The sequence below is a fragment of the Simochromis diagramma genome, unplaced genomic scaffold (genome assembly GCF_900408965.1).
Source record: "Simochromis diagramma unplaced genomic scaffold, fSimDia1.1 OVJJ01000596.1, whole genome shotgun sequence".
In the NCBI taxonomy this organism is placed as follows: domain Eukaryota; kingdom Metazoa; phylum Chordata; class Actinopteri; order Cichliformes; family Cichlidae; genus Simochromis; species Simochromis diagramma.
In genome coordinates, this window is record NW_024387245.1 from 12074448 (window position 1) to 12096480 (window position 22033).

At 41.7% G+C, this 22033-nt stretch overlaps 1 protein-coding gene across 4 annotated transcripts in view; it reads left to right on the top strand.

Annotated features, from left to right (window-relative positions):
• LOC120714353 (lysine-specific demethylase 2B) overlaps positions 1 to 22033 on the top strand; it is a 30891-nt gene that overhangs the window by 3774 nt on the left and 5084 nt on the right. For 2 of the 4 annotated variants that reach the window (XM_040000527.1, XM_040000530.1), the window contains 14 exons: positions 1182 to 1275; positions 1421 to 1574; positions 1687 to 1802; positions 2368 to 2488; positions 2868 to 3274; positions 3377 to 3463; positions 8664 to 8894; positions 12735 to 12878; positions 12968 to 13054; positions 13183 to 13518; positions 15790 to 16865; positions 16957 to 17120; positions 18502 to 18663; positions 20517 to 20735. In XM_040000527.1, the coding sequence (XP_039856461.1) occupies positions 1182 to 1275; positions 1421 to 1574; positions 1687 to 1802; positions 2368 to 2488; positions 2868 to 3274; positions 3377 to 3463; positions 8664 to 8894; positions 12735 to 12878; positions 12968 to 13054; positions 13183 to 13518; positions 15790 to 16865; positions 16957 to 17120; positions 18502 to 18663; positions 20517 to 20735 (3398 nt within the window). The remainder of the gene's footprint in view (positions 1 to 1181; positions 1276 to 1420; positions 1575 to 1686; positions 1803 to 2367; positions 2489 to 2867; positions 3275 to 3376; positions 3464 to 8663; positions 8895 to 12734; positions 12879 to 12967; positions 13055 to 13182; positions 13519 to 15789; positions 16866 to 16956; positions 17121 to 18501; positions 18664 to 20516; positions 20736 to 22033) is intronic. The other 2 variants (XM_040000528.1, XM_040000529.1) reach the window with 2 other exon arrangements.

Sequence of the window (22033 nt, forward strand, 5' to 3'; positions counted from 1 at the left end):
CAGACTCGCTGGTCATATGAAAATGTTGATTTACTGCACAGCCAACCCATCCAGGTTGCTTTGAGTTGATACGAAGGCAACAGAAGCTCAAACAACTTCTTGTTACAGCCAAGTTATGCAGAAGAGCATCTCTGAATGCATATCTTGGACTACAGCAGCAGAAGACCACACTGACATTTTTAAGATGGGGTCAGACCAACATGAAAGCATCCATCCATCCATCCATCCATCCATCCTGCATTGTATCAGTGGTTCAGCCATCTTCTAATGGCTGCTTCCTGCAGGATAATGTGCCAGATCACATAGCTCAAACTGATTTTCTTTTAAACATGACATTGATGTCACTGTACTCAAATGGCCTCACATCAATATGAACCAACATCTGAAATGGAATTACTGGCTGTTCGCTTTATAATTTCAAATAAAGTTCAGAAAAAAAAAAACAGGAAAAAACCCAAAAACAATATGAACCGACATCTGAGGTATGTTCCCAGCACCTTGTTGAATCTATTCCATGAAGAATTAAACCAGCTCTGACGGCATAACGGGGTCCAGCCGAGAACTAGTGAGGTGAAACTCGTGATATAGCTGTGGAGCGTTAAATTTTTTATTATTGTTGCAGTGAAAGCTACCCTGGATATGCTCTCATTTATGATTCACTATGAACTCAGTCTTCTTTCATGCGGTGATAACACACAAGTCTTTAAATTAAAAAGCTGTGAAATAGTCAATAATGATGTCAGGATTTTTTTTTTTTTTTTTAATTTTGGCTTAGCCGTTTGACGGATGGTTCAACTGGCAAAATTCAAACTTCTTTTTATTTGTGAAGGTGTTAGATTCTCTCAGTGGCATTCACAGTATCATCGTGTGCAAGATGTCCTTGGAAGGGCTTTCCTTTAAATGTCTCCAAGTCAGTGGGGATTCTCTTAGAGATTATACTCTTTAGCTAAATTGGCAAATCATTTGTGTCTTGGGGTTCTAATCATTCCTAAATTAATTTCTAGAGGAGAATTGCCTTATTGTGAAGTGTTTTCTACGCTGTGTCGCTCCCGAGAGTTACCTGTGTCGGTAGCATCCTGAGATTATTGCTGCCTTGTAATTAGCCATGTTGTGTTTACCACTTTTTTCTGTTTACCTATTTACTTCTTGTCTCTTAGATGATTTTCTAATTTCCTTTGTAGGTATTGTTTGATGAGCGTGAAAGGCTGCTACACAGATTTCCACATCGATTTTGGGGGAACTTCAGTTTGGTATCACGTATTCAAGGGACAGAAAGTAAGTTTATTCTTTCTTTGTAAAGCTTGGTTGCCTCTTTAGGATATACTGATCACACCTACGAAGACGTCTGCTAATATTCCTCAAAGCTTTGAATGTTGTTAACAGTTACAGACTCTAAGTAGAAATGACTGCTTCTCCTCAGGTGTTCTGGCTTGTGCCTCCAACTCCCTATAACCTTGCCCTGTATGAGGACTGGGTCCTGTCAGGCAAGCAGAGTGATGTCTTCCTGGGAGACCGAGCTGATGGATGCCAGAGAGTGGAGCTTCAACGAGGATACACCTTCTTCATCCCATCTGGTGTGTTGGCATGGTTGTCTTAAAGTAGCCAGCAGGAATAGATTAGGCTCCGTTAATGCTCAGCTTTGAATATTTGACCATTTTATAACACATTTAACTCTCTGTAATTAAGGGTGGATCCACGCTGTCTACACTCCCGTGGACACACTGGTGTTTGGAGGCAACATTCTGCACAGCTTTAACATTCCTATGCAGCTTACCATCTATGAGATAGAGAACAGGACAAAGGTAGGAGTCTATTTTCTCCACTTTGTGGCTTAACTCTGATCTGGACTGCAATATAGTAAACTCCACGTGGGAGAAATTAATCTCTCTGAGAACCAGGGGAAGGTGAAAAGTTTACCCTTGAGAGAGACAGGAGGATAAGAGGTGTGGGCATTTGTAAAACTAATTTTTGGATAAAGTAACCCTTTCTTGGGTTCTTTCTATATTTTACTTGCGTTGTGCATTAACATCTTTGTGGCTATCTTTTTCCACTTCCTGTTAAATGTGAGCTGGTCTGCTGAGATTACAGTTGCATTACTGAGAATTCTGCAAAGCCTCTGACTGTCAGAGCACAAGATACTGCTACAGATAGCAGCTGCCTCGTTCCTTATAGTCCTTTATAGTTTGACTTACGCTTTAAGCTGTTTTTTATATGCATTAAAGCTTTTGTGGTAATGGAAGGCCAACTTTGTTTTAACCTTACTTAAATGACCAATCATTGAAAGCATCCATTTGAGATTTTCATTTACTTTTTAATGGTTCTTTAATTGAATCTGTCATTTTTAAATTTTTTTTGTCATCCCTTCAGGTCCATTCCAAGTTTCGTTTCCCCTTCTATTATGAGATATGCTGGTATGTCCTGGAGAGATACCTGCATTGCCTTACCAAACGGTCCTACTTTTCTCAGGAGATCCGTAAAGAATCTATGGGTGAGTGAAAAACCTCAATTACGGCACCAAAGTAATTGCACTCTATACCTCTTTGTGACCAACAACCACCAGCAACTGCTCGCCGGCTGGTTGGGTAATACATATTTTTCCCTAGCGACATGTGGTTGCCGGGGAGGGGAAGGGGCACTGACTGGAGCCTAACCCAGCTGGTATGTCACAGGAAGTCACTTTAGATCGAACTTGAATGTTTCAGGGGTTTGGATGTGTTGTTGTTGCTTTGTTATATGTGCTAACCTACAAATTGACCCATAATTTCAGGATTACTAACAGGTGCTCCCCAAACTAGAGAAATTATTTGCTCATTGGTATGCCCGTTATCAAAACATCCATTATAGGAAATCTGCTTTCATTCCTGCAGATTTTGAGACAAAGTCAAAGACAGAAAGCCCCTCCTCTGACTCCAGGAGTCAAGACATGAACGAGGACTCGTGTGGGACTCATGTCAGAGATGAGCAGGGTGAAAAACTAGAGAGAGTTCCTCAGGATGGACCCTGCACACCCGACAATGGGAAGGGCCAACATCTCAAAGCTGTTTTATCCATCGACTCTGAGGACAGCTGTAACCCCAGCTCGGCCTCTTTAGATTTCCCTAAAACTCCTTCAGACTCTCCGAACTCAGAGCCTCAGAATAAATGGATTCATTTAACAGAGTTTGAACTGAATGGGCTAAGGACGCTGATTGAAAAGCTCGAGTCACTCCCGGAAAATAGGAAATGTATTCCAATGGGAATAGAGAACCCCCAAGCGCTGTTGGATGACTTAAAGGTAAAAAAAACCCAAACATGTTTGCGGCATGCCTTCAGATTACTTAACAGACAGGAATCATAGTTCGGCCCTATTTTGATTTTGTTCTCTGTGCCCGTCTAGGTTGTCTTAAAGGAACATACTGATGATGACCCTAAATTAGCCATCACTGGATATCCTGTGGTGTACTGGCCTAAGAAAACCATAAAGGTAAGAAAGTGTCACCTGCAGTACAGTTTTCCAGCAAATATAGTGTTTTTACTTAATTTTCAGGCACTTGAGAATCATTTTATGTGCTACATACCTGTGTAGTACAAAGCTTATGCACCTTTTGCTTAAATTTGTGGTGCAAGCAACATCACTGAGTATATTTTAAATAGATATTTACCTATCAATACAGGTGTGCATATTTTATATATTTCTTTACCTGTGTTATACAGGTACATATCTGGTATAGGACAATTATTAATGGCTAAGGTCCTGTCTTCCCTCACTCATCCCACCACTCACTGCACTCCTTCCCTTTAGCAGGAGATTTAACAGTTTGCATAATTTTGTCATAACGGGCTGCAGTATTGCCTAATGAAGTAAATGATGAGATATTTTTGCTCCTCTGCATAATTTGACATGTGTTTTGCTGTCATTAATGCTTTTTGGTGTGCCTTCCGAATCCAAAACAAGCCTTTAGTGTCCATAAAAACATTGTTTACTAAGAGCAGAAATTATATGGCATGTCTCACCATGTCACAGCCTTTGCGTTTTACGTTGGGGGGACTAAATATTTACAGAGATCCAGAAATATTGCCCTCGCTAGCCTTTTTGCTGTCATATGTTTTGAGTGCGGTTTCGCATTTGTTCGAAACACCGCGATACGGTTCATTTGAAATTGTGATATCGTAAGACGAAAATGGTTGTTGATGTCAGAAGGCTCGAAGTGCATTTGATGTCATGTTACCTGAGTTTCTCTAGCCGTGAGCTGAGCAGCAGACTGTGAGGTCATAATTGAGGCTTTTCATTTATTATCCAAATATAACAACAACAACAAAAAAAACCATGCTCCTTAATATCAGTACAATTCTTATCTCACTTACGGTCTAACATAAGATATCCCAAAACAAATCAAAATGTGAATAAATGGCTTTAATCAGTGTGATGGTTGCAATTTTAATTAGAAGTGTTTAAATATGCCACGGTGCTGCTCTATTTTAGTCGCTGAATATGTGTGATTAAAAATGTATCCAAACAAACACACAAGACATCGGAGCCTCAGCTGAAAGTTTAAGAATGAGATGTGCTTTACAGGAATGCATGAAAGTGAAGTTTGTATGGGTCTTACAAACCCTCAGGATCTCCCCCACTGGGCTCTCCAAAGGCCAGCTGCTGGTCGTGGGGCCTCTTTGTGTTTGCCTTTTGTAATGAGATGCCATCTGGCTCTGGCTGTGCAGAGCCTGCTCTCCTCTCCCTCTGCTACTCATCATAAATATGATAATACCTTTACTGCATTTTCTCTCCACATTGGATGGAGGCAGACTCCCCCCGAGTGCATATTCTGATTCACAGCAGCCTCCCATTGGCTCTGCGCTGCCCAGCACCCCCTCCTCTTCCTCAGTGAGTCGATCCATATTAATGAAGCAGGCTTGTATGTGTTTCCTACATCTGCTTGTGGTATTGTGGAGCTTTTGGAGCAGGAGGGAGGGCTATAGGCCTGACAGCAGTAGCAGGAGGAGGAGGAGGAGGAGACTGCAGCCATGTCAGTTTGCTGTAAGCTGGACGGTATCTGAAAACCAGCCATGGCCATGTCGCTGAGCGCCGATGATGAGGACTACGACTCAGACTCCGAGCAGGTTAGCACCCTAAAAGCCCTGCAGGCAGGCGTAAGGAGGCCGCCAGAGGAATGCTTGTGTGAGACAGAGCAGTGTGCAGCATCACAGGGCAGTGAAGTAATGGAGATACCTGAAGACAAAAGCACTGATTCAGTTTATCTTCTGTGCTTGGGCTTTGATTTTTTATTTTATTTTTTTTGCCTTTGTTTTTATTTTTTTTGCTTCTTTTTTGTGGTAGATTTGTTGTTTATGCGTGCGTGCGTGCATGCTTGCATTTTTATTATCAGATAAATCCAGCAATAGGAGCTTCTGTTTATGTAGCTCGAGGTTGCTATTGGTTGTGTGAAGATGCAGGAGCTGAATCTCTAACGGTTTGATTGTAAACCTATCGATTGATATCAGAATACATGTCATGGTAAACCAAAACAAAAGGGGAAGGTTTTTCTTTCAGTGTGCGTTAATGAAAAGACATAATTTTTTGTGAAAACATTAGAAGATGGGACTTGCACGGAAATTGTTAATTCAAATATTTTCCCCCCTACACTCTTTACTCTGAACCACACCCCCCTTACATTAAGCCTGTGCCTGCATTTAGATTAAAAAAATGCTGACTGCAGATGAATGAGTCAATTCTGCTCTGCTGACAGATATTAAAAAGGCTTTTTCCCCCCTCCAAGTTTTATCCCAAAGTTCAACTATTCAAACATCTTTGGGATGTATTACGTCCACAGCAGGTTGTATAACTGTTAAATCACTGCGTTGCTCCAAAGCATAGCAGTTCAGCTTCAACCTGAGCAACTTGTGAAATATCACTGCCCGATTATCTGCTTGTGCTGTGTGGTCTCAATATCTCCGATGCATGCTCTGTATATATGGAGATTTTAAAACTGATTGACATTGTAATTGATCTCCATTGAAAAGTTTACTTATCTATATCCCCTTGAAGAGAAATTGTGAATACCGGGAACCGTTATTGCATCAGAGCAACGTGAGCGTGGTGTGTTTATGTCAGTGCAGAGTTTAGATCATCACAGTGTTCCATGTATTACTGCTGTCAGCTATCTGATTGTGAAGTTTGCCATATTGTGTGCAGTGTGTGTTCGTGTGTGTGCTGTCTTCACTGCAATGATGGGTATCTTCCTACTAGCTCAGGGCTGTGTCACTGAACATAAGGGTCTGCTTCTCATAATGTTTTCCAGCTGAATGAGCTCTGTAGTGCTAAGAAATCACTAGCGGGTCACCCGTGCTGTCCTTGTTACTGCACAAAGGGGACAAATGTGCATCCTTCTTCCTGTAAAAAGGCACACGCTACATAATACAGATTTCATTGGCTGCTTCTCCTGAAACATGCTGATGAAGGCTTAGCTGCCACCGGTGACATATTTTCTTGTCAAGAGTTCTTGGATATCATTGCACAAAAACATGAGCAGATACAGGGAGTACTTACTGAGATTTAAGGGAAGTTGGTTGTCTTTGGTGATGTTGCTGTTGCCAGCCTTTCCTGTGATTGAAAATTGTGTGTCAGAAGGATATCTGCTTTAGAGATCACCCCACTTATCAGTCTGCAGGGAGGGAGCAGAGTTGGAGGGGGAATTGGTGGAAAATATAGACTACAATCCAAAACCTGCCTCCTTGTGGTTCATGTCACAGGCATAAACAAACATGAATGGAGGCAGTGTTCCTGCACGGCCTGGTTACTTGTTGTTTCATGTGAATCTATTGCAACTTCAGCCCATCAGCTGACACTTAAAATGGCAAAAGCTGAGTTGCAGAACATCATGTGTGTTGTTTTGCTGGGTAATCTGGTCTCATTTCATTGTTTCTTCTCTTCTTAATCCCACCCCCTCCCCAACCATCCCATCCTACACACACACACCAATATCTCCCGCTAATCCTGTCTGGTCACCACATATCTGACTGCCTATGTCAGTCAATTCTGTGGCTATTGTTGGAATAAATTATTGCAATGTGCGCAAGATAGAGCCTACTTAATTTTTTTTCTTTCTTTTTTTTTGTTAGATGGTCTCATTACAGTTCTTATTGGTTACAAGTCCGTGTGTCATAGACTGTTCTGTTAGGGAATGGGACGTGGCTGTTGCTATGCTGACACTAGGAAAATCTGCACTGCCGATGTAACTAAAGAAATCCGATCTTCATTTCCAGGAGCTGCAGTGTTTTGCACTCCTCGTTCATGTTTATTTCATTTCACACACTCCACTCTTTTTATTTTTGATTTTTTTCTTCATGTGGCATGGCTGGCAGTGTTTTGACTTGTGGTTTTCATGTTAAAAATACATTGTTGTGGTGGGGATGTGAGCCCGAGGGGGTGGGGGCAAAATATATATATATATATGACACAAGAAAAATAATGATGCTGATCAAAGACTCCCTCATTTCAATTGGCCACTTCTGTTAAATAGAGCACATTTAATAATGCGCACGGCTGTAAATCATGGAATAATAGATCCTAGTGATCCATGTGTGAAATGTAGCCATAAGTGCGGCTCCTCTTTGAAGTAGAAACATGCAAGCAATTGAGGTGCTAAATTTGGAAGACGCCTCCAGGGACGTTTTTGATGTGTTTGTTTTCTCTCGTACTCTGAGCTATACCAGGCGTGAATAATGTGTTTATGCGCAGCATGTTTCGATCAGGTTTGTGGATATGTGTTATGTGCTGTTTTTGCGTATATAAATGCAGGTGTTTTTTTTCCTTTTTGCTTTCGTCTGCGCCTGGAAATCTTGACCCAGAGATGGGGGGAAACAAAGAAGGGTCCAGGCAGTACTTTAGACGTCAGCTGTAGCACCAACCGCAGCTGGATTTAATAGCCTCTTTTTTGTTTTTGTTGTTTTCTTTTTTCTTTTTATGTAACATGATTGTAAGTGTGCTCTAAAAGGGCCGCTCGACTGCAGAGCTTCATTATTAGAATGTAGATAATCAGTCATCAGAATGATGATAAACATGTACAGCGGTTTGTTATTAACAATGCAAACCAAAGGTAGTGAAAGCTAATGATGCGAGTACTTTGCCAATGACATCCTAATTGTTATATTAATTAACTGCGCTGCGCTGCATCCCGCTGCGTGCTTAACATGTACTTGGTGAATATTTTGAACATTCACTCTTTGCCAACACATGACTCTATCTGACCTTTAAGTGCATACTTGTTGGCTTATCGTTACTGATGCACCGCACTTTGTCCTCCTCTCTGTTTTGTCTTTCTTGGGGCGATCGTGGCTCAAGAGTTGGGAGTTCGTCTTGTAATCAGAAGGTTGCCGGTTCGAGCCCCGGCTTGGACAGTCTCGGTCGTTGTGTCCTTGGGCAAGACACTTCACCCGTTGCCTACTGGTGGTGGTCAGAGGGCCCGGTAGCGGCAGTGTCCGGCAGCCTCGCCTCCGTCAGTGCGTCCCAGGGCAGCTGTGGCTACAATGTAGCATTGCCATCACCAGTGTGTGAATGTGTGTGTGAATGAGTGAATGACTGAATGTAGTGTAAAGCGCTTTGGGGTCCTTAGGGACTAAGTAAAGCGCTATACAAATACAGGCCATTTACCATTTCTTTTTTCCTTTTTCTTTTTTTTTTTCCTTAGCCCCGGCCTCCCAACCGGCCGAAACCTAAGATGGCAGCATCTCCCGCATCAGCGGTCAAGCTGTCGGCCAGCCGGGGTACATCTGGAGCCAGGAGGAGACGGACACGCTGTCGGAAATGCGAGGCGTGTCTGCGGACGGAGTGCGGAGAGTGTCACTTCTGCAAAGACATGAAGAAGTTCGGCGGGCCGGGACGCATGAAGCAGTCCTGCATCATGAGGCAGTGCATTGCTGTAAGTATGATGTGTGTGAGTGAACTTTTGTGTGGTGTAGTCATCAGTGTGGGCAGCACGGTGGTTAGCAGTGTTGGGTCGCAGCAAGAAGGTCCTCAGTTCGACTCCACCATCTGGCCGGGGCCTTTCTGTTTGCATGTTTTCTCTGGGTACTCTGGCTTCCTCCTATAGTACAAAGACATGCAGTTAGTGGGGTTAGGTTAAATGGTGATTCTAAATTGCCCGTAGGTGTGAATGTGAGTGTGAATGGTTGCCTCTCTTACTGTTTTAGCCCTGTGTAGGATTGGTGACCTGTCCAGGCTGTACCTCGCCGTATGGTAGCTGGGATAGGCTCCAAGCCCCCTGTGATCCTGAAAAGGATAAGCAGAAGAGGATGGATGGATGTACTCCTAAGTGTGCCTGATTTAGGCTTCTGCAGGAAATTTACTTATGACCTATCTTAGCCCTACGCCGTGACCTGACATGTAGTTAAATTTCTCGGGAGATAGATGTCAGGGTACGTGGAAGGTTATGCCGCAGGGTTAAAAGAGGGTAGATTTCCTGCTGAAGTATAGTTCGGGCATTAATTTTGACAGCAATTTCGATGTAGTTGTAGTCTGTTGACTAAAAGGTCATTTAGTTTTAGTCATAAGTTAGGCATCTAAATTCTTATAGTTTTATTAGACTAAATATCATTATAGTAGGCTAAATCTGAAGCCAATTCAGTTGATTAAAATATAAAGTGTAAATGTTGGGCTGTGAGGGTTCGCTCAGCACGGTTTACAAAGCTTCTCATCTTTGAGATCAAATGTGAAGAGCTTCCACATATCTGCTCTTTTCTTGTTCCGAAGCGTTGACATGTTGTCGCGTTTTCATTAGAAACAGGAAGCATGGATGCTAGCTGAATCCTTCCTTACACAATTACAAGGAGATTACTTCTCATTGGATCACTTCCGACTTGTCCCGCCTTTCATCACAGCTTCATTATTTCTGATTGGATCTCATCTGTCCTGAGTACTTTCAACTTGTTTTGATTTGTTGTTGATTTATTCCGTTATTATCTTAATTTCATCAGGAAAAAAAGAATCTTTGAGGAAAAGTATTGGTTAACGAATTAACATTGGTTCTTGTGCTCATTGGAGAACGCACAAACAAATCGTGGTATGCTTGTTGGCTACAGGGGAACAAGCATCATAAATAACACACATTAGTGTTAAAAAAATAGAATAAAATTGGGAGAGCTGATTCCTTTCCATCACAAAAGTTCACCAAACTCATACCAGTAGAGCAGCTGTATTCACTGCTTCAAATATAGGAATCCAACAAGCAGCTCTTTCCAATTGAAAGTAATTCTCATCAGATATAGTCACTGATGCTGCTCGAAGCTCGACAACAAGTGATAATGATTGGCCTCCTGGGAGCCACATGCCTCCAGCACCTTGAAGAGCCTGAGCAGGCGTCTGCACAGCTGTGGTGACATATCTACTAGGACTCTCCACGAGTTTCATATACTTATATTCAAAATTGTTAGTTTCACATTTCCATTTCTGTTTTATATAAACGGTACTCACTGTTTTAACTTCCTGAAGTCCCTGATTGGTAGCAAATTCAAAGCCTTTGGTGAAATAAGGAGGTACACCCAGTGGGTGATTCACTTAGCTTTGGATGAATACTGAAAATGGATGGAAACGCCTACATAAGCTATCTAAAACTTACTGTATCTTCTTTGTTTGATGATGAAGTTATTTAAATGTAAGTCTCTTGCATATTGGTGTCACTATCAGTGAAGAAGTCAAACCTTCTCGACAAGAAACAATTCAAGTATTTAACCTCTGATCAAACGACAGCTTGGTTTCTCTACAGATTAAACAAACAACTTCTAATGCCTCAGTGAGCTTTAAAGTACTTACAGAGCTAGGATAGCTGTTTGTTGTATCTATTGTTAGCTAAACTAAAAGTCTCAGTCACAATCACTTTATTGTCCTTGAGTGCATCTGTAGTGACATAGACCAGTGTTATCCTTTCACTCACCAGCTGGTTCTGCTTAGCTTTATGTCCCTCGACTGTGGACCCAAGGCGTCTGCACATTAGGTTAAAGCAGAGGTGGTTCCTTTAGTCAACTTCCTTGATACTGTTTCATATTCCTGCACCAATTGAAGGGTGTTCCTCCCTCCCTAGGCAATATTTTCTGTGTAGATTCTCAGTCATCCAGGTCATGGTAGTCTTAAGCATTGAAGGAAACTGCAGTTCCTTTTAGGTTTGTGAAGGTGTTTCACGAAGCCTCTCGAGTGTGGTGAGTTCTCAGAAATGATTGAAGAGTTTCAGATGTTGGTACCACATTTAAGACAATTCTTGAGATCCTTTTCCAGGTGCTTCAGCTGTCATTCACACATTTATGTGACCTTAAACATAAAGATCCCAGGATTAGATACCACTTGATGAAGAGGTGAAACATCCTCATGAATCTATAGAAAGAAGTCCAGTTGTCTTTGACTCAAATGCTAGACCGAATGGCTCATGACCTCAATGACTGAGAAACTGAGAAACTCATTAATAAGCCTGGCTTTCTTATAATTATTATAAGAAAATAGTAATTATATTATTATATAATTATAATTATAATTATAATTTATTATGTTTGGTTCTGGAGTAGCTGCCTGGATGGTTTTTTTTTTAGTTGCTGTTTGTTGTAGCTGTGTAATAAAAAGAATGCAAGTAGCAGTATCAGATATTACCTGTTACAGTAGCATTTATATAGACGCACGGAGAAAGTGATAATGGCCTGGTCTAAATGTTTCAGTACCAAGGACAGAGACTTGTAGAGAGGCTGAGTTTGATTATTTCTGCCTTTTGTATGTTGAGAAGGACTGTGTTTTAATGTTTAATCATGCTAGTTAAAAGATAGCGAGAGAGCACTCGGGTCTTTGGGCTTTTTAGCCACCGTGACTCGTGTTTAAATAATGCAAAACATGCTTAACTCGCCCTTCATATTAACTTACTCTAACACAGATAGAGAGCAGTCATCAGAGCCAGCGATTACACACAGTTCATCAAGAGCCACTCTGTTGCTTTAGCCCATTTATTAGTTGGCTAATGTTGTTGTAAATCTGTTTGGAAGCTCACGGTAAATGATGAACTAGCTGTTAGGGCTATAACACTCTGGATTCATATGGAATATAAATGAATGAATAAATCAGGTCATTTTTTTTAAAGCTATGGTGGCAAACTTGAGCTGTCAGGATTTTAGATCACAATTAAGGGTAGCTTATACAACTCTATAAACCAGCTACTGTCTTAGCAATTAGTGAAGTCAATCTTCCATCAATATTACATTATTATTACTTTGAGGTTGCTGTGGCTCAGAGGAGATAGAGGAAGCTGGCAGCTGAAGCAAATGGCTTGATGTTGTGCGTTTGGTCCATGTGATCTTTGGGAACTGAACTCCAGATTGCCTCCAGTGAGTGATTTGTGTGTGTCTATGACGGAGAAAGTATTGTATGTATAGAATAAAACGATCTGTCTGTACGTGTGTGTAAATGGGCGACTGTTGCTTGTAGTGTAAAGTGCTTTGAGTGGTCGATAAGACGAGAAAAGAGCTATATAAATGCCAGTCCATTTACATTTTTCCATCACTCAGATTGGATTTAAAATTTTTCTGGGTCCTTAGTTGAGTCATATGAGGAGTAGGCTGTTGAAAGCCATGGCAGCAAATAGTTCCAGCTCTGCTTTGTTTCACCCTTCTGAAAAAGTGTGGGTTAAATTTTGTTGTGACAAAGAATTGCTTAAAAAGACGAGAGTGAGCTGATGCAGAGCCTTTATCTTCTGCACTGTCTTTTCTTTGTTTTTTTCTCCCTCCTCCAGCCCGTCCTACCCCACACGGCAGTGTGTCTCGTCTGTGGCGAGGCAGGCAAGGAGGACACCGTGGAGGATGAGGAAGAGAAGTTTAACCTTATGCTCATGGAGTGTTCCATCTGTAACGAGATCGTTCACCCTAACTGTCTCAAGGTGAAGACCTGAGTGTCAGTCAGCTGTTGAATAATTGCTCGTTTCATGTCAAACGCTGTTTAATAGCCAGTGTGTTTCTTGTTATTCAGATTAAAGATTCAAATGGAGTAGTCAATGATGAGCTGCCAAACTGCTGGGAGTGCCCAAAATGTAACCATGCTGGGAAAACTGGAAAAGTAAGCATCAGTATGGACTTTATTCTGAGTGTGTGTGTGTGTGATGCATTTGTTAAACTGCCGAGTTTTAGTTAAGAATCTAAGAACCAGAAAAATAAAGTTGTGCTCTCTTTTTTCCTAACCTTTTGGCCTCAAAGCAAAAAAGAGGCCCAGGGTTTAAGTATGCATCCAACCTTCCTGGCTCGCTGCTCAAAGAACCGAGGTTAAACCGAGATTCAAAGGAAGAGCCAGACCTACCCATGGTGGCGCCAACACCTATTGCTGCCTTGACTACCACTTCTGCTGTGAAGAGGAAGGTGGAACGGGATGTAATCGCAAAGAAAAATGATGAGGAGCCTCCTAAAAAACGCCCCCCCTTGCTTTCTCTAGATGGTATGCCCCGGCCGAGATTGGAGGACAATCCTCTTAGGAAAAAGAGGAAACTTTTTGACACAAATGATGAGCCTAGCTTTGTTAAAAAGAAGGTAAGACTCATGTCTCTTTGTAAAGTTTTTTATTTAGGCTTTTTAAAAATATATTTAAAATATTTAATGTTGTCGGAAATGTTACAAACGGTGAAGATGCAGAAAACCAAAAATGGAACTATTCTTGAAAATATTTGCGTCTAAAAGTCAGACTGTCTTTTTTTTTTTTTTAAGTGTTGCAATCTTCACCTGGCTTGGTTAATAGTTGTAAGCTGAACCTCCGCTGGAACTTGAAGTACACACAACAAACACAAGCCCAAGTTCTCTGTTTACTCATGCAGAGGAGACCGCCTAAGCCAAGTTCGTCCAACACTGACCGTCCATCAGACTCTCGCCACCTCCCATAGCACTCCTTTATTGGGTTCTGAAGCATAGGGTCATTAACCCTTACATACATGTGACAAAGAATCTGTGTTTGTGTGTGTGTGTGTGTGTGTGTGTGTGGTGTGTGTGTGTGGGTTGGTGTGGTGGTTGTGTTGCTGATCAAGGGTCATACATCTGGTCAGAAGAGGGTTCTAGACACGGTGAGGAAGTCAGCTCATCTAACAAAAACGCACTTCTAAAAGATGCACTACTTATCCTTAAGAGAAGGTACGATCGTGCTCCCAAGTGATTCGTTGAGCAATCGTTCACCTGGCTTTGTTACAGCCCTCCAAAGTTTTTCTTTGGACATTGACTGCTTTTTCACTCATTTTCAGAGTAGTCTTTGTATCTGACCATTTTCAAATCAGTGTTTTTTCAATGCCAGGTAAGCTGCTTAACGGTGATCTATGAATCCTTAAGGTTAAAAAAAAAGGCACCTACCAATGCCGTGTCTATATGTAATAGACAATACAGACGAAAACCATTTTAAATTGTATATTTTGGCACTTTGTTACTAGCGGGCTGTTTCTAAAACATGTAATTTGTTCCCATTTATTTTGGTGAATCTATGAAAAATGCCAAAGAAAACACAGTTTGATAAAAATAAAGTAGTAATTATGTTGTTACCCAGAAGGTGATTTCCAAAGAGTGACTAGCTGAAACCCATATGCCTTATGCATTCACAGCATAATGCATACTGTGCAATATGTCCTTAAAACATTTGAGGAAGCTGGACAAAAAGAAGGCGTGACATGCCTAAAACAAAACTATCTACAGCAGATGAACAGTATCTAAAAGTCATGTCCTCAAGAAATTGGAAAACATTTAGCAAAGATTTGACACATTGCATAGCATCTGAGCTATCAGTTGATCCATCTACTTTTCACTGATGCCTCAGAAAGGGTCTTAGTTGAAGGTTGGCTGTCAAGAAGCCATTCTTATAGAAGGGAAACAGACTGAGGTATGACAAACTACACAAGTTCTGGACTGAAAATCAGTGACAACGGGCCTTATGCAATGATAAAGTTTTTAGTTTTAGTTAATTGTTATCAATATATTTCAAGATTCATATTGTCAATACAGCAGTATACACAGTATACAGTGTACCAAAATTTTACCCCAAGCATGGTGCATTGAAAACTTATAAAAGAATATCTCCAAGGATATAAACGGAAATGATGAAAAATAACAGCCAAATGTGGTAAAATTAAGGGAACAAAGTAAAATTACTAACTATCAATTACTTGATACCAACTATAGCAATCCATGAGGAGGTGGGGAGATAAACATGAGTGTCTACAGCAGTTTGTAAAGCATGGTGGAGGCTCTGTCATGGTTTAAGGCTGCATTTCAGCCAGTGGTGTTGGAATTATGAAAGCAGAAAATTACAGTCAGATTTTGATCCAACATGCAATCCCATGTAGAAAGCACGCAGTAAAAGCATACCAGGATGGAAACAGCGCACTCTACGTCAAGGATGGCCCCTAGAAGAGAACGAAGGCCAGCCAATATCCAAAAAAAGAGCTTTGAATGTCCTTCAAGAAGCCTGGAGAACTATTCCTAAAGACCTGAAGAAATGACAAGAAAGCTGCCTAAGAGAGTTCAGGCTGTGTTTGAGAATAAAGGTGGTCATTTTCCAGTGAAAATTAAAGAAATGAGGCATGGCTCAAGACTTTTGCAGAGTACGATAATTTTTTTGGTCAACTTTGGTTTAAGATGTTGCATAAAATGCAGACAGGCACTAAAGTTTTCAAATATTTGTCTGCAGATGTTTAATTAAAAACTCGAATATATTTAAAATATGTCAAAGAAACAAGAACTTAATTGAAAGTCCTGATCTTTATGTGGAAAAGCTGATAATTCTGTCTGCTTTCAAAACATAATTACGCTCCCTCTTTTCTTTCTTAGAAGAAGCTTTCAAAACCGGATGACTCATTTACTTCGAAGCTGCTTCAGCATATTAAGAGAGAGAATGATCACGGTGATGAAGAAGACGACCAGGAGGATCATGAAGAAGATGGGCTGTCCTTGGAGAGGATGCATTTAAGGGAGAAAAATGAGTATGACGACGAGGACCAAGATGGGGACGCTGAGGAAGAGGTGACGGTGAAAAAAGAGAGGGACAATAATGCAGAGGACAAAGCTAAGGTCCTTCTAAGCCCGCTGCTGAGAACGTCTGCAGCCAGAGAAAGTGACCAGACATCCTCTAACTCTCCCAGAGCGGGACCAAGCGGTGAGTCGGGAGAAGCCCAAGAGAGAAGCTCCGCTCAGCTTAAAGCACGACATCAGCGCAAGCGGCTCCCCAACAAGGAGGCGAGCAAAGAGTTCAGCCAGGAGACTCCGAAGATAGAAGACTGTCTGAGCAGCCAGAAGCTGGGCTCAGTGAAGAAGGAGGAGGACAGCCCAGCCAACCTCAATCGTCGACCACTTAAGACCGAAGACTCCCTGACCAATCAGAACCGAAAACCACTAAAAACTGAGGACCCACCTGCCAATCCGAGTCGTAAAGCCCTTAAAATGGAAGAAGGCGTAAACAATCAAAACAGACTGCCGCTGAAAACAGAAGACAGCTTGACCAATCAGAATCAAAGGCCAGTGAAATCTGAGCCCGAGAGTGAAGTGGACGAACAGAAGCCCAGGTGGCCTCTTAATAATGGCAGCAGCGACCTGGGCGACTGGCTGCGACACCGGGGGCGGGAGATGAACGGGATGCCGCGTGGCTACTCGCCGCTCAGTTGGAACAGAAACACACCGATCGCACCAATATGCCCTCGACCGCTTCCCTGCCGGTCGCCACCGAAGTGTATCCAAATGGAGCGCCACGTGATCCGGCCCCCTCCCATCAGCCCCCCGCCCGACAGACTGCCCCTGAACGACGGCGAAGCGCATGTGATGCAGCGAGAGACCTGGATGATGGTGTTCGGCCACCTCAGTCACAGAGATCTCTGCGTCTGCATGCGTGTCTGCCGGACCTGGAACAGATGGTGAGTAGAAAGATGGTGGAGATGAAAAACGTGCCTTCTGCACTTCATCACACAGCAGTCCAGCGAAAACGTCCGCTGTCTCTCTCATCAGGTGCTGTGACAAAAGGCTCTGGAAGCACATCAATCTGAACCGCTGCAAGTCCATCACTCCCCTGATGCTGAGCGGGATCATCCGCAGACAGCCGGTAGCCCTAGACCTCAGTTGGACCAACATTTCCAAGAAGCAGCTCAGCTGGCTCATCAACAGACTTCCAGGTAAGTAAATCCACCCATCTACACAGGTGTGTTTGTGTCTGTATGAAACAGCCTTAGTGACATGTGCAGGTAATGATGAAGGATTTTATGTGGCAGTTTTGTGTATTTATCTGTGTATTAACACCGGAAACATGACACAATTTAGGGAGTTGGTCTGATGGGCTTTAGAAAGAGACATTTTTAAAACTAGTTAATCTCAATCATTATGTAGTGAGACTAACTCATTATGTAGTGTCAGTCCATTGAGTCAGTTCATTTTGAGGACTGACTCAAAATGGACTGACTCAATGGATTGGGACAATTTGTAATTGTCCTTATTTTCCAAGCTTACGTCTTCACTCTTAGCTTAGTCGTGAAAAGAAAGAGACTCGCTGCAAAACAGTTTTACCACCCTTTGGCCATAATTGTGGCAAATAAACCAGATATACGGCAATATTATGTAATTTTTTTTTTGGGGTCAGCACGTTTGTCTCACTGAAAAAACAAATGTAGTGAGCTCATCATGTTACAGAGCCCCCTAATGGTCGCATGTGGGAAAAATATTTTCAAACTACTTTTGGGAATCATTCAGAATCATTTTTCCTTTTCTCTTGAGGCTTATGCTGTACTGTTAGAGGATATTTGCAGTCTATTGAAAGGATGTTTCAACAGGCAGAGTGGCCACAGTGTGGAGCTAATGCCTGTTAGCTCTGCTGCAGCTGCTCTGCCTGGTTGTGGAGGTAAATGTGGTTATGGTTTGGAGTTTATGGCTGATTCTGTGGTAATAAAATTATTTAGATCTGTGGTCCTTATATAGCTCACGTGTTAGTATGTGTTAGCATTCCAAGAGTTCAGAAATACTGCAACATAAATGTAATGCAACCAGTGCATGTAGTTGGTGTTAAACCTTTCCAGACACAGCCCAAATCGCAGCCACAGTCGTCGCTGCAGCTCATCTCATAAGGTTTCTGGAAGAGTGGTGTGAACAGGTTTTACTTACACCCGTGTAGCCACGAGGGTGCATTGATTCACCCTGTGGTCATTGCCAGCAGCTGTATACATTATAATGTATAATACTGTATCGGAGCACAGCTCAGCCTCTCTGTGTGGATGGTATGTCACTGTTCAATCTTCCAGAGAATTTCTAATTCAAATCCATTCATTATGTGCGTTTTATTTATTTCTTTATTTATTTTTGGGGGGGGAGTATTTGATTAAATGTAATTCTTCTGTGCTGACATTTGTAGAGGATGTTTTTTTTTCTTTGCTACACCAAGAATACTGCATCTGAGACAGAAAACTAAGAAGCAGATGCCACATTGTTGCATTTGTCCGCATGAAATCAAACACCAAACCAAACTTTAAGAACTGTCTATAACAAGGTTTTTTGTGTCCTTTGCAGGTCTACGTGTGCTGCTTCTCTCTGGATGCTCATGGGTAGCCGTCTCTGCTCTCTGCACCTCCAGCTGTCCTCTCCTGCGAACTCTGGATGTTCAGTGGGTCGAGGGACTGAAAGACGCTCAGATGAGAGACTTGCTGTCGCCTCCCACAGATAATAGGCCAGGTACCAACCGTTTTTCTGTCACAGAACACCAGGACAACATTATTGACTGAGTGAGAGAGCTTGATTACAGAGGGGGGGAAAAGGAGATTGTTGGTATAGTGACTCTGTCTGTGTTTTCTTTTCTGAATCACTATACTTCAAGTCACTCCGTTTCACAATGGTAGAATACAAATTCATCTAAAGACAAGCTCAGATGAAGTTTATGTACTAAACTAAATATCTTTGAGAGCTGTTTTCACACATGCCCTTCCCCTGAATTTATCTCAACCTGTTAAAACTGTTTTTAAAAAGCCTCCACAGTCAAATGGCAGTTCTATCACAAGCTCTAATCTACCGATTCGTGTTCAACTACATGAATTTTCCCTTTTTTCCTGTTTGTGGAAAAGATTTCCATCTGTCCTGAAAAAGAACATCTTCACAGGACTGCATAGAGTCCTGTGAAAGCCAAATACACTGTTACAGCTTTCATAGGGATTAAGAAGGTCAGTAGCAGCCAGGTGCTGCTAAAAAAAAGCACTTGATTAAGTGATCATCAGCAAGTGTGAGCACCTCAGTGGCAAAATGGATGTCCCAGCAAATTCTCCCCAAAGTCAGACTGTGCAATGTGCAGAAAAACACCCAAGAGCTACATCTCAGAGTCTACAAGTCTCTGTTAGCATTTTGCATGTCAAAGCTCGTGACGGCAAAATTGGAAAAAAGACTGAACAAGTATGACTTCTTTGAAAGGGTTGCCAGGGGAACGTATCTTCTCTCTAAAAAAAGAGGCTTAGGTTTGCATCTGCGCAAACCACAAGACTTTGAGACCAAAGTGGAGGTGTTTGGCCATAATAGATAGAAAAAGTAGATTGATTGGTGCATAGATTAACTGATTGATCCTAAAAGGGAAATTATTGTGTTACAGCATTAAGAATAACAATAGTACCGTGTACTGTAGATAAATAACAAAGTTAAAATGTTTCAGGTGCATAGTGAAGGGCCTTTACTGTGTGATGGATGTGTGCAAAATCTGCATACAGCAGTGACTTTGAAAACCTCCCCAATAAAAATTTAAATGAGGCAAAGTTAAAGAAGAGTAAAAATTAAGACTGAGATTGAGCAAGAGTAGTGTAAATTGCATTTATCATAAATAATGTGTACACTATAAATACTGCCTCGGGCAGGATTTTAAACATGCTTTACTCTCCCTACTCAGTAGTTCTTAGTTTGTCTGATTTCTTACTGAACCCATGTGAAGACAGCAATTCATTGTTTGACTTTAAAGTGGTCCTGCATGGTCTGTCCAGGCAGCATCCTGACCTAAACCAAATTGAGACCTTTGAGTAGTATCAGAAATGAATGAAAAGAGCTCTGTGTCAACAAATTCTGATAACTAACCAAAATAAAACATCAAATTAATCAGTCTATCAATAACTGGCCAATTCCTTACCTGGTCTGTAACTCAGACCGAGAGCAAACCCACTGGTTCCTGTTGAAGACCTGCATACATTTAAAAAGTCTGGCCTCTCCAATTTGGCAAATTGCTGTAACTGGTGTATTTTCTGTTGAATGCAGAATTATCAGCCATGAATGAATGCAAAATTGGAGTCTTGGCTAAAGCAGCCATGTTGCAGGAACATGTCACTCAGATGTGCGATGTGTGCCTTTAATGTTGTTTGTAGACAACAATGCAGCTTTGTGGCAGAGAGATGAGTTATGTCAGGCTTTAGATCCAGAGACAGCAGTTGTTAGTAGGATTACTTCACTGTTGGGGGATTTGTTTCTTTTCCATGCTCATTAACTATATACCATGAATCATCTCTCTTTACTTAATCCCTCTGGTAATCTCCTCCCCTGTGTTTTTGCACATTTTGTAGGTCAGTTGGACAACAGGAGTAAACTGCGTAACGTAGAGGACCTGCGTCTGGCAGGGTTGGACATCACCGACACGTCTCTGCGCCTCATCATTCGTTACATGCCCCTCTTATCTAAGCTGGACCTCAGCTACTGCAACCACGTTACTGACCAGTCGGTTAACATCCTGACTGCTGCGGGGACAACCACCAGAGACTCACTCACTGACATCAATCTGTCAGGTATGAGTCTGTCTTTGTAGGCTCCAAATCTGCCTGGATTAGACTCATTGCACTGACTTGTGGCTGAAATCAAAATGTATTAGACCTGAATACTGAATTATCACCTCTGTCCCCTGTAGATAATCCCAGTGAATGTATAAAACAGCTTGATATTTAGCCCCATTAGCAACACCGTGCTTTAGAAAACTTAGGTCCAATATTAATAAATAATGCAGTTATAGTACTGTGCAAATAACTCCCATCACCCCTCATTCCTTTATATGTTGCTGGGAAAATTGAAATTAGGTGCAGAAGTTTATTAAAAATTGTGCAAATATACACTGAAGTACAGCATATACGGCAAAAACAGTTTGTGCAGTTTTAATGAGATTAAAAGTCAATATTCGGTCTTTATTCTTTAACATAGCCTGAACTCTCTTGGGGTTAAGCTTCTTGAAGGACATTCAAAGCTCTACTTTGGATGTCGGCTGCCTTTTGTTCTGCTCTCTGTCAAGATAATCCCACACTACTTCAGTAATGCTGAGGTCTGGGCTCTGTGGAGGCTGATCCATGACTGATGGTGTTTTCGTTATGTGTTTGTCTATCCAGGTATGCTTTTACTGTATTAGCAGTGCATCGTGTTGAAAAATGAAGCCGCTGCCAATCAGATGCTTTCCAGATGGTATTACATGGTGAATGAAAATCTGATGGTACTTTCCTGCGTTCATAATTCCATTAATTTTGACAAGATCCACAATACCAGATGGCTGTAGACACTCACTGTTGTATCTCCATACAAACGAACGATGATGATAATTGATGATTTCAAATCCTTAAGAGTGGCGTCTTGACAGCCGGCCATCCACTGAGACTGATTCTGACTTGATGTTTGTAGACCGCAAAGTAGGCTTCAGTGAACAGTAGATGGATCAACTGAGGGGCCAGATGCATGTCTCAGGTCCTGTGTTCAGTCTTTGGATGTTTTTCTAGTTCTTCAGGACCCAGCTTTCAGATACTGTTTATCGGTTGTAGATAGATTTTTGTAGCCCTGCCACTTCTTCTTTGGTCCTGTGCTTGTTTAGTTTTGCATTGCGCACCAGGCAGAGCTGACTGGCTACTAGTAGTGTTTTTTTAATTTCTTTTTTGCCAAGCTTTCTGTTATGTGTTGACACAACACTGGTTTATCCATAGATTTAGGTACCTTTTTGGTTCTTAAATGATTCATAGGTCAGTCTTAAGTGGCTTTGGCTTAACAAACAAACAGACAAACAAAAACATTACTCTGAAAATGTCAGGTACAAGGACTGGACTGAAAAATA